At 34.8% G+C, this 12406-nt stretch overlaps 1 protein-coding gene across 1 annotated transcript in view; it reads right to left on the bottom strand.

The window, feature by feature from the left end:
* Nucleotides 1-11806, bottom strand: part of LOC110453228 (coatomer subunit gamma-2-like) — a 17334-nt gene extending 5528 nt beyond the window's left edge. The window contains exons 1-18 of the mRNA XM_021502093.1: nucleotides 11684-11806; nucleotides 9348-9397; nucleotides 8970-9050; nucleotides 8372-8443; nucleotides 8071-8150; nucleotides 7728-7803; nucleotides 7185-7277; nucleotides 6595-6681; nucleotides 6071-6187; nucleotides 5733-5773; nucleotides 5344-5545; nucleotides 4927-5037; nucleotides 4385-4485; nucleotides 3820-3892; nucleotides 3022-3100; nucleotides 2377-2541; nucleotides 1778-1853; nucleotides 811-914 (exon numbers count right to left, since the gene is read on the bottom strand). Coding sequence (XP_021357768.1) covers nucleotides 811-914; nucleotides 1778-1853; nucleotides 2377-2541; nucleotides 3022-3100; nucleotides 3820-3892; nucleotides 4385-4485; nucleotides 4927-5037; nucleotides 5344-5545; nucleotides 5733-5773; nucleotides 6071-6187; nucleotides 6595-6681; nucleotides 7185-7277; nucleotides 7728-7803; nucleotides 8071-8150; nucleotides 8372-8443; nucleotides 8970-9050; nucleotides 9348-9397; nucleotides 11684-11723 — 1648 coding nt within the window. The 5' untranslated portion in view covers nucleotides 11724-11806. The remainder of the gene's footprint in view (nucleotides 1-810; nucleotides 915-1777; nucleotides 1854-2376; nucleotides 2542-3021; nucleotides 3101-3819; nucleotides 3893-4384; nucleotides 4486-4926; nucleotides 5038-5343; nucleotides 5546-5732; nucleotides 5774-6070; nucleotides 6188-6594; nucleotides 6682-7184; nucleotides 7278-7727; nucleotides 7804-8070; nucleotides 8151-8371; nucleotides 8444-8969; nucleotides 9051-9347; nucleotides 9398-11683) is intronic.
* Between the last annotated feature and the right edge of the window lie 600 nt (nucleotides 11807-12406).

Below are 12406 nucleotides of genomic sequence, written 5' to 3' on the forward strand. Positions count from 1 at the left end.
TATCAAACTGCTACCTAATACTGATAATGCTAACCCAAATTGAATTACTTCCAATGGAAATTAAACAAATGTTGGTCCAAAATGTGATTTCCCTATATAAACTATAGTAAAGTTTACCCCCTCCCCAGGGGGAAATGTGAGACCCCAGGGTCAAGAAATTCACAATTTCGGTAATTTGACCCTTTTTGGCCCCACCCCTCAGGCCCCTGGGGGCTTAGGACTAAACTGGCAACTATTTTTGTTCACCTTTGTCCATGGAAGGTCCCTGCAAAATTTCATTGAAATTGGTTCAGGGGTTTTGGAGAAGAAGTCGAAAATGTACATTGTTTACGAACGCACGACAGACGACAACAGACAAAAGGCGATCGCAATAGGTCACTTGAGACTTTGTCTCAGGTGACCTAAAAAAGCAGTCATGCCACACAAGAATCACCTATTCTCACAGAAATTTGCAGTTCCAAAAACTGAATATCAAATAGCATATCTGAACTTAAGTCTGCAATACAAAATATGATGAAAACGAAAGATTTATGGATAATGAATAGATGTCTCATGGCTTGTAAAATACATATTACTTTGATTACATAACGTGTACGGTATGATCACATATTTTTAATAAAAACATTTCAAGATTTTATTACAAATTAGAAAACAGGTTATAGAACTGAAAAACATTTTTTTAATATATTGTTCTGTTTTAATTAATGGCAAAGTTTACAATCTTTAGGTGATATTTTTGAAAAGTGATTTAATTTTATCTTTCTTAATGTCAGATGATTAACAAAGCACAATATAAGATTCTGATCTCACCATTGAGGATGTAGGTGGACTTGAGTGATTTCTGTTGTTGTTTAAGTGTTTGTACATAGAATGTGGCCCGGTCTCTTACTTCGTCGTCTGTGTCCAACAAACATCTATTGTTGAAAAATACAAAAAGAGAAATAAGAAATAAGATTATAACACCAAAAAAACCCTGTCAGTCTTATTTAAGCCTCTTTTACTTGGTTTCTAAATAAATGCACAAGCTATTTTTACTATAATTACTCTGAACAACAGAAACAGAGACTCAGACAATTTGAAGTGTAAAATTTCAATTTAAAATGCTTTTCAAATCTCTATTTCAGAATGAAGCAGCACCATCTTAATCTAAGTTATTTAAATCTGGTTAACTCATTAATATATTTCTGGTTCCAATATTTGTTTATATTAGGAACTGATCTCCATGTTCCATGAATTATCGGGGAAATTATACTCTACACATTTTAAAGAAATTTAACATGTTTCAGTGGCTTTTTCAGTATATCTCAATCATAACTATAATATATGATGATGTATTAATTTAGATGATGATAGAGTACTGTATATGTACTCGAAAAGTTTCGCTCTGTCAATTATTCGCCCTTTGCCTATAAAATCCATGTTCTCCTAATGTTTATTAAAATTTGCCCTTATTGGGGAGGGCGAAAAAGGCGAAAGTTAAACTGCAGCGAAAATTTCCCTACATACAGTAAAGTACAGTTGTAGCACCATAATACTAATGACATTGTTTTGCAACAGTCTATAATTAAAATGCTTTGATTTATCACTTTTTCCATGATCTGACAGTATATATATATATTTACCGATAAAAACATTTTCTTCACATGGTATCAAGCAAAATATGTTCTTGTTCTTCACTGTTTCTTAGTATATTTAGACAAGTTGGAAGCTTAAGAAGTGAGATTTGTGAAAGTCGGGAGTATTTTAACAGTGGACTGTATATAGAACATTGTCTTACCTTTCCAGTAGGACAATACAGCTGGGCAGGAGCTCCTCACAGTGGGCACCAAACTTGGCCAGGGCTGTCACAGTGGCTGTAAACATACACTTCACAATCAGTATTTATATAGGTGTGTGTCTGTCTGCCTACCAATTACTGAAAGTCTGCAAACATACTGTCACATGACACATCATTTCGTTTATCATTCAATCAGGGATCCAATAAGATCATTTAGTAACACCCAAATGAAGTCATTGAATCCTGTGCTGTTGGTCTATTTTAAACATTGACATGATCAAATTTTCAAACAGAGATTTGAGAATCTTTATCAATTTGAATCTTGGTCAACTGAGAGCTTGGCTGTCTGGACACAAATCATGTTGGACCTCCTTCTTAGACATTAATAAAACTGAATTAGTCTGTAAAATATTGTTGACATAACTAAAATGTACTTCAAAGTAAAAGTGTCTGGAGGAATGATGATCTCTTGGGGAAAATTGAATAAGTTTACTCTCTGAAACAAAATCATAAATGTTAATATTGATTGTTCATCAATGTGTAAACATTAATGATTACTGCCATTTCAAACTATTTGATCTCTGCTTATAGAAACTTACCTGCTCGAACAGCAGCGTTTTCAAGGATAACCCTGTTGTAGATGAAGCGGATGTACTTGGAGGGGGTGGGGGTACGTGGCCCCTCCCTACCCAGTAGATGTAGGATCTTTGTGGCCAACACCGTGTGTTCACAGTCCTCAATAAATTCACACAGATGGGCAAGTCCTTGCAACAACAGAAAATACCAGTCTTAGTGTCATTGCCATTTTCAGGTTAAATATATTTTAGAATATACACGTTTTAAAGAAAATGTTCTTAAGGTGTACAATGATAGCACTGGCTAAAGTGGGGTCTAAATTAAATGATTAATCAGTTTAACATATATTATAATAAAATATGTGAGAAATATGCAAGAAAATTGGAGTCCCTTACAATTTTTTGTTCTTCTGATACAAAAGTAGATATAGAGCAACCCCTAGTTTTACTTGCTTTTTCCAAAGTAAGTTTTTCTTAAATTGAAATTTACACACCAATTTATAAACATGTGCAGGTATGTTCTTTTTCAAGAAGTAATGTAGCCTTGTATTGCCTAGAATAATTATTCAGTTGTAAAATTCTTTGACTATGGATCTGAATATAGTGAAAAGATAGAACTCCTGGGCATGCCCTAACAAGTTTCTAATACCATTATAATATAAATCTCACCTGCTTCCTTCGCCTCTGGGTTGTCCTCTATGATGGTAATGATACTGTCCACAATGGCCTTCTTGTACTCAAAACCTCCCTGTAAAACAGGAAATTATTAGTATAATTGTATTTAAACATTAAATTAACGTTAATACAGGCACATTAAACAATTATGGCCCCTTTCGCACATCCGGTTCAACCAGTTGAAATGGTTGAACCTGAAAGAAAATGACAGGCGCAGATCTGAACCGAGGCTGACCTCAGGAATACTTGACACATGAAGATTGAGGGGTCCAGACAGAATATTTCTGCACCACCTGAACCATTTCAACCAAGATATGTGAATGTGACCAAAGTTTGTTTTTTGTGGGTTTAGTTATAGAAACAGTAATCAATCATTACATTACATGTAAATGTAATCAAACCCACAGTGACAGTCAAGTTTTTTGTGTTTTAATTATACAAACAACTTGGACTTTAAGTACTATTGAGTCATTTTAGCAATATAATTGGAACATTTTGATCAATTTATCAATCAGCAAAGTGTTCAAAACTTTAAGGAGTGAAACCACTGTCATATGACATTGCAACTGAAATGTAAAACAGAAAAACAGAAGCTTCCCACCTAGTTGTAAGTCCTTTAGAGATTTATAGAGCTACAATTACAGTAGGATGTGATTGGGTTAGATCCAATTAAACAGATTTATAGAGTTAACTTATAACATTATCCAATGTGTTCGTTTCATTGTTTTCCATGTTTATCTAATTCCAAGGGAGGTAATTGGAAATTGATTTGAAGTAGCAAAATATCATTACCTCATCCCTTAGGACGGAGGACAGGAAGTTCATCAACACAGGATGCTTTCTCGGGAACTTCGAGCATAGGGACCTAGGCAAAACAAAAAACCCTTAAAACATAACACCACAAAATACATAGTAACTAGACAATTTAAGACGACTGAATTATTCACAAAGTATTGCTGTATTAAAATTATCTTCACCTTTGCCAAACATATCTGTTTATCAGGTCTGTAATACCTAGTACACATAAAACAGATTGTATAGCGAACAATTCTTACCAAGTACAAATTCTCCCCATAACATTTATCATGCCAGCAAAATCTGAAAATTGTATCTCCCCCCCCCCCCCCCCCCCCCCCCCCCCCATACAAACTATAGAACCAGGGATGGTCTTTCTAACCCCTGTTTTTACCAGTAATCTTTTCTGTTTGACTAAGAGATATAAGCTATGGTGAAAATTGGTACTTAGCAAGAATTGTTAAGTAGGTTATTTTTATAGCTATTTATTAGGTCTTTAACCCTTCACACACAGATTGAGCAATACTCTAACATTCTGTACAGAAATTAAACTAAATCTTACTGTATGGCTTGAATGACAACAATTTTGAACTCGTCAGAGATTTCATTCATGAAACTGGAGATCTGCTTCATCAGTCTGTCAATACTGCTTTCACTTCCCGTCTGTAAGACAAGCAAACATAGAATAGTGACCATAAATTATGAAATATACTAGTTCTGTTCTTATGTAACTCAACTTAAAAATTACACTTTAGAATGTTAATTAAGACCATGGTTATGACTAGTAATTCTTATATTGAAATCCCCTGTTAAGTAATTTTCTTGTTTACAGAAAACTCTTGTAACAGAAGTCATGAAAAGGACATATTGTAAACCTGAGCTCCTTTGGAACTTGAGGCCAAATAAAAATATGAGCATGATTATGTTCTCTAATGTGAAGGAAGGAAAGTTCAAAGTAAGGTAAAACTTCAAAATACCAACAAAAAAGATCAGTTTATCACTCAAAAACTCAGCTGTGCAGAAATCTTTGACGATACTGTTTAAATTGTATTGATTGGTATACTAGTCAAAGTAGCTTTTATAAAATAATGATGAATATGATACCTTTAGGAGGGTGGTGATGGCCAGTGTAGCAATACTGCGGTTAGAGTCCGTGATCAGGTTCTCTAGTTCCAAGTTACAGGCTGTTACTGCAGCTGGGTGTTTCATGGCAACCTTTAAACACAAAATTAATGTTATGATGAACTTTCATGATATTTTACCTAAAAACAAACATTGAAACAGATCTTCTGCTTGAGATTTCTAGAATATGTTTTAATGATGAAATTAGAGCCATGGATAATAACATGATTAGACTAATATGTTATTTTGTTTTTACTTTTTCTCTTTTAAAGAGTCACATCCAGGTGGTAACATGAGATGCTGATAAATTACAGCATTTTTTCACCTTTTAAGTAATTTCTTTTTTTTTAACAATATCTGATTTTCCAACCTTATTCATCAATGAATTATTTGATGTACCTTGTTCAGGGTCCTGATAGCAGCAAACCTAAGCGTGGGCTTGGCTGAGCTACAGAAAAGCTGGAGAACGGGCACAGCTGAGGCCAGCTCTTTGGCAGATGTGTTCTTTAAGTTTACTATGGCGTGGGCAGCCTCGTAGATGACAATCTCACTCTTATGGCGCAGGCAGTTCTCAATGAAGTCAAACATTGGGCTGTCAGTTCTGATGAAGTAAACAAAACCTATGTCAATTCAGGTGATGTAAACAAAGTCTTGTCAGTTCTAGTGGAGCAAACAACAGTTAGGTTACCTAAATTACAAAAAAGACATTTGTCCACTTTATGCCCATTCTTTTCATGTCATTATTCACATACTTTATCCTTCATAATTTCTCAGATAATTTTCCTTACCCTACTCCTTCTTCTTCCATAAGTTTACTTGCAATTCTGATCTGGAATAAAAAATAAAATAATTATGGCAATCATTGAAGAATTTTGAACTTGATAAAAGTGTATACTTGAAAAAATAAAATCAGAATAGTTCTTTTTATTCCTTATTTGAAGTATCTGAATATGAATCTTTCTCCATCTCATGGAAAACAATATTCAATGTCTAAAGATGACTGAATACCAATTTATGTGATCCCAAAAGATGAGCCAAAAATGGTCCAGCATCAAATAGGATGCACATGACTTAATCTCAAGAGACTGATACAAAGTATTTCCAGTAAACAATAGCAAAGCCTTACCAGTAGGCAGTACGCATAGGGAGACTTGAGGGAGTGTTTGGAGAACTTGGTAACTAGTTTGGTGACAGCCAGTCTGTCATATTTCCTGATGTGGTACAGAAGTCCAAGGGCGTGGTACTGTCAGGAGTAACAGAACAAAAGAGTAAGTGCAAATGAGATTGATGAAAAACTGAATTATCTGACTGCGGACTAAATTAAATCAATGAAATTGTCACCACAAATGAAACTTAATGTCTCAACTTACTTAAAAATTTAAGAAATCATACAATTGAAAAAAAAGACAGATAAATAATATTTTATCAGATTTTAAAATTATCGCACTAGTAATCAAAGATGAATTGGATCAGAGAAACAAAGGTTTGGACCTATGTCAAACTCTCATAATGATGTTCTTTATTTTTGCCAAAATTTCAGAAATATGTAAACTGAGGAATCTTAATGAAGATTTCAGAGACATGGAACTAATTTGACATGTTAACGTTAGTAGTGAAAACTGAAAGTGGGACCAGCCCAGATCTTCTTACCTGGACCATTATGTTGTCACTAGACACAGCTTCCTGGGCTTCGTTCACCCAGCGCTTCGTCACATCCTGACTACACTTACTCAGATGCTGCAAAACAGATATCAAAAATTATGTTTACAGCGACAATAAAAGAGGACAGCAAATGGTTGTATATATGTTCTGGAACAGTGCATTTAGAAAAGGTTTCTGGAACAGTGCATTTAGAAAAGGTATGCCAGTTAAAACTGTAAAACTGTTTCTTTTTGATTAATCATGAACATTATTTTTAACAGTTAACAGAAATGCTTTATATGCTTTTTCAAAACTCATGTTAAAATGAACAAGGTACATGTGCACTATGATCCATTTTACAATGAGCTCCAAGAAGGATCTTGGCATCTAGCATGGAAAGATCTCGAATGGTTCTATGTCAGTTTGATGTTTTCTTATCTGTTGTCTGCTCAATTGAGGAAAAACAGGAATCTTCATGTGAAAATTAAGCAATTCTATCCAGTGCTTGAGAAAAGTGATGAAAAGAACTATTTAAGGATGGACTAGACAAAAGGTGATTAGAACATCTGTAGCGCAAGTCCCTAGACCAATGAACTGACCAGTGATGAGACGAGGGCAGCACTGGACACTGCATTAACCTTGTCCACGATGGCCTGTTTCATGTAACGTTCAATGCTCTGTAACATTGTGGTCTGCAAAGTAAAACAGGAGTAAATTGTGTAAAAACATGACCATTCATTATTATCATTGAGTATCAACTAAATGTATTACAAACATGTTATTTACGGTCTTGAATTCAGATTTTTGTGATTTGCAGAAAATTCCACCTGGCGGTAACATACAAAAAAGAATGCCTTAAATAAAACACTTCATTTTATAGACATTTCTATGCTTTAGTTTAGGTCTGTGAATATCACACTTCTCCTTAAGGCTTTACTCTAATCTTGTTTATTACATTATATATTTAGGAAATTGACAACTTGATTCTTCGTGTTTTACGTGAATAGCATTTTCGGTGAAAGAAATCAAACGAAAAACCCAGATTTCTAGAAAAAGGACCACTCAAAAAAATGTTTATCAATTGTAACTTAACCCTACCTAGTTTTTTTTTTCTAAAAACAAGATACATTTATAATACTTACATCTGTGATAGAGCAAAGGGCACGGATGGCTGGGCCTCTGAACTGGTCTTCCCTTCCAGTCATATCCTTCATCAAACTGTTGAGGTCAAACATTGATGTTGGAATTAACCATTTTTTTCTGATTTTCTTTTTCAGATGGTCACACATGATAAAACACTTTTCATGGAAGACAATTCCTTTTGTACATTTTTCATGTTTGTGTTATGCATGAAACAGAAAAAATACTCAATACATTGCCATTTTAAAAGTTGGTCCCAAGTTTTACATGAAAGATAAATATTTTATGTGTTTATATATATATACAAGAAAGAAATGTTAATGAGGGTTTTCTAAGATCAAATACCTGCTGGTTACGATGATGACATCCTGGGCAATCTTAGACATTTCCTTGATACCAAGGTAAACCAGACGTCGCAGGATTGGCTGTAAAGACAAAAGTCACATGTTTATTTATGATTCTACTCTTTTTACTTCCTCAGTGTTTCTTCTATCAATCCACTACATAATTTTCTAAAGAAATCGATGTAGCCAAACAAATATTATCTTTCAAAAAATAGTCAAAGCAATGTCTTAAAATCGTGGAGTTTCTCTAAATTCAAACAAATATTACATGTAGAAGTTGAAAATCACTTAAGTAATCTTACATCTTTGGCCTGGAAAAGTTTTGTCATGGCGAAAAATGCCTCAGTAGCCTCAGTGGTTCCAATCTGTTCACCCTATCAAGTAAAACGAAATAGTAACCATCAATCAATCATGTCATTTAAAAAACTATTTAAAAAGCACTTATTTCAGTACCTTTCACATATGCTACACATATTCAGATTAAAAATTATTTTCAGTACAGTCAAAACTTGCTCATGCACAACTCTAATATGGTACTTCATATATCTTAATTTTATGATACCATTTGCATAAATAATTAGCAACTGAATGGTAGCAATATAAATGAATAAAAAACATCAAGAAATTTGAAATTGTATTCTACATTCAAAATTTTCTATATTTAGATTATAGAGCAAGTAGGACACTAGAATTTTATCATATAACTCCTAGTAGAAAGCAAGCAGGGTTGTCACAAAGTTCATTTATTTTTTATTTTTGTGTAGCAAACTCATGATCAGTTTCATTTGAAAAATGTTTTACTGATCAGTTGTTCTGGAGTGATGCTATTGCTAAAAAGGAGAGCTAAATTTGATTCAGTGTGAATAAATGCTACAAAAACAAGCCCCAATGTGTAGTTACCTGGTTGATAAGGTATAAGACCTTTGTCAGGATGTGGGCACATTTTCTTGGATTTATGGGCGATTCATTGAAGGTTCTTGCCTGAAAAAAACACAGCACCAGAGTTAAAAAAAGAATCCTTCAAGCATGCTTTTGTATAGCATTGAACAGTTCAAAACTTTATTCATATGAAACAATATTTATGATACCAGGATGGAAAATTTAAAAGAAAATATAATTATAATATACACACGCTTTCAATAATTCATTAAAAGAGCTATCTGACGTGTTTGATTAGAATAAATCATACAATATATATAGCAATACTGGTTGGTTTATGTAGGCTCATACTACACCATGTGTCTTCAGTTGAACATAAACATTAAATTCATACAATACCTCTTGCAACACACTGCTTTTTTCTATGTTGTGGAAAGGATTGCCACCACCTATAAAGAAAAAAAACAGTATTTTTATAAAAATAGGGAAATAATGACATAGATTTAACTCAAATTCACACTGGTATCTTTATACACTGTGATTGATATCCTCAACAAGCTGTTCATTATTCAGAGGGGCAATATTCAGGGATAATATGCCCCATAACCCCCCAGATCGGAGAGCTGTGAACATGCACTTGCTCATATTCCCATGTGTCATGCATACATATATGTGGGTGCTGTATGTTGTGCTTGCAAATTGTGTTCTGTTTGTTATTGGTCTGTGTATACAATGGCTCATTGACAGTGATTGAAAGTGTCATTTAATGGAATACCACAGCACAGAGATAATAATATCAAACACTTTAGCAAGGTTGATTTGTCTTCCTCAGAAACATAACTGCCACCAATGGAATTTGAATCTCTCCAAAAGACACACTAATCCCCTTCAGCCGTACTGTAGTCATTTCGTTATCAATCGGGTAGCTCAATTGGTAAAGCATCCATCTAAAGTTTGGAATCCTGGTCTGGCCGTGCATTTACTTCTCCTATTATAAAACTGGTGCTTGTGGCCAACTCTTGTTTCAAGTACTGGGTGAATGCTTGGCAGGGGGTATACCTGAACCTGGGTTGCAAATAATTGTGTCTTCGGGGACAAAGACTTAGAAAAATGGAGGGAGGAATGTAGTGGAACTGGATAGGAGCAATCATCATCAACCAGCCAGCTCAACTCGTAGAGCATATGTCTAGAGTTTGGAGGGTCCCAAGTTCGAATTTGTTTCACTCTGTATTTCACTCCCTCCTGTACTCCAACAGTGTTAGAGGTTTACACGGCGAGTACACCTATAACCAGGTTGGGGAAAACCACTATTTGTGTATAATACGCAAACTCGCCTATTATACGCCAGTTGGAGCATGGATTTGTTACTAAAAATAACCCAAATCACTTTAACAGTAACTTTTGCAAGATATTATTAAAAATGGCATTAATTTACGACAAGGTAAATAATATTTTGCTAAATGATGTTTACTGAAAGCGTTTGCTACTAAGAAACTTGATGTAACTTTACCGGAAGTATTGCATCTATTTTTGGTACTTTCCCACATGCAAATAAAGTTTACTTTAGCATTTGTATTATTTTTCATGACTGAATAAATGCGACTTGGACAAACAATTTGAAAAAGTTAAGATTCAAGTGATTTTGGCTATTTTTAGTAACAAAACCATACCCCTATTGGCGTATAATAGGCGAGTTTGCATATTATACGCATGTTAGTGGTTTTACCCGACCTGATAACATAAGAGGCCGCTGGTCAGCATTTTCTTCTATCGGATATGATTTCGGCGGCTGCGATTGCTGTACTATCTTGCCTCAATCTCCAACCAGGGACATCAAAACCCCATTATTTATATCGTTTAGTTGTCTAACATGTTTAAAGAATCAAATTTTGATGAAATATGTGACTTGATTGCCTTGTTAAAATATGTAAAACGAATATCATTGACGACCTGAACGAGCATTACTGGTGATGGTGTTGGCTTATATGACTAATATGTAGTCTCGCTTAAGACTTTATTATAAATAGAGCAACAATGACTTTTAATCAAGTTCGTTTTTCCCTTAATCCTGTTTGCACCACAGCCTTAAGGTTTGTTTCGCCCTCCAATCATTTTGAGGGTTGGGTAGGTGGTACTCCTATAACATGAGAGGCCGCTGGTCGCCCTTTTAAAGTTTCTCGCCGTGTAAAACCTCTACTGTAACATTGTTGGGGTAGGACAGGTCCAGTACACTCTGCCGATTGAGCTATATAGCTGTAAAGACCTATAATAGCTCTATTGACCTATGTGAAATAGGTCTTTTGAGCTATTTTCAAGTGATTTTCTTTTTTAAGGAAAACGAAACAAAGTCGCTTTTAAAAGAAGATTGTATCATTAAGTTGATAACAAAAGACATTAAATATGGGTATTCTTTTTAAAAAATAATGATGTAAAAAAATCGGAAATTTTACATTTATGAAAAATGAAAATAAACATCTAAATGTATGCTTTTTGTAGTCAACATTACCATAAACCTTATTGTTTTATGCGACTTTGCTTTAATTTAATGAAATTTGAAATCTGAGAAAATATAGCTCAATACAGCTATAATTTATAGGTGTATATAGCTATATAGCTCAATCGGCAGTGTGCTGGACCTGTAGGAAGGTGGAAGTTTCACGGTTATCCTCTGCGATCAATGTTTACCTCAAAAGTTACATAAAAGGGGAACATCTGCAACACCCTTATCTACTTACCATCCTCTTCCTCTTTCTTATCTCGTCTTAACATGTGCATCTTTTCTTTTTTAGATGCGATAACTTATTGATGTACAGTGTAATATCGTCGGTGGCTTGACGGAAGTTGGTCCACGTTCACAATTTCTAACACGCATGCGTGAATAATACACCGGATATCAACCAAGGTAGTACTGGGTTGTAGTGCGCTACCGCCATGTAAACGATTGCTTGTACACTACATGAAAACTGAACGCAGTGTAACCAGTCAGCGAAGGGAAACATATGCCACATGCTAGTGTGACATCAAACTCTTTGCTGACGACTGCTTATTACATACAGAAATTAATTCATTAGTGTGAGAAACTGGAAAACGACCTCAAATCCTTGGAAATCTGGGAGGGTAAATGGCAAATGAATTTTAACGCCAAAAAAAAGTTCTATCATCAACATATCTAGACAGAAAAATCCAGTTAAGTTTAGCTACTCCTCCCTGCACAATCGAGTTTTGGAAAATTTAGACTCTAGCAAATACCTAGGTGTCACTTTCACCTCAGACCTAAATTGGGATAAACACATACAATCCATCACCAACAAGGCAAATCAGTAGGACACTGGGATTTCTGCGTCGCGACATGTCATCATGCACCAGGAAAGTCAAAACCCAGACATTGACCACACTAGTAAGACCATCACAAGAATATGCAGCTACTTGCTGGGACCCTTTTATTTCAGACCAGGTCC

The sequence above is a fragment of the Mizuhopecten yessoensis genome, unplaced genomic scaffold, assembly GCF_002113885.1.
Source record: "Mizuhopecten yessoensis strain PY_sf001 unplaced genomic scaffold, ASM211388v2 scaffold7201, whole genome shotgun sequence".
Classification (NCBI taxonomy): Eukaryota; Metazoa; Mollusca; class Bivalvia; order Pectinida; family Pectinidae; genus Mizuhopecten; species Mizuhopecten yessoensis.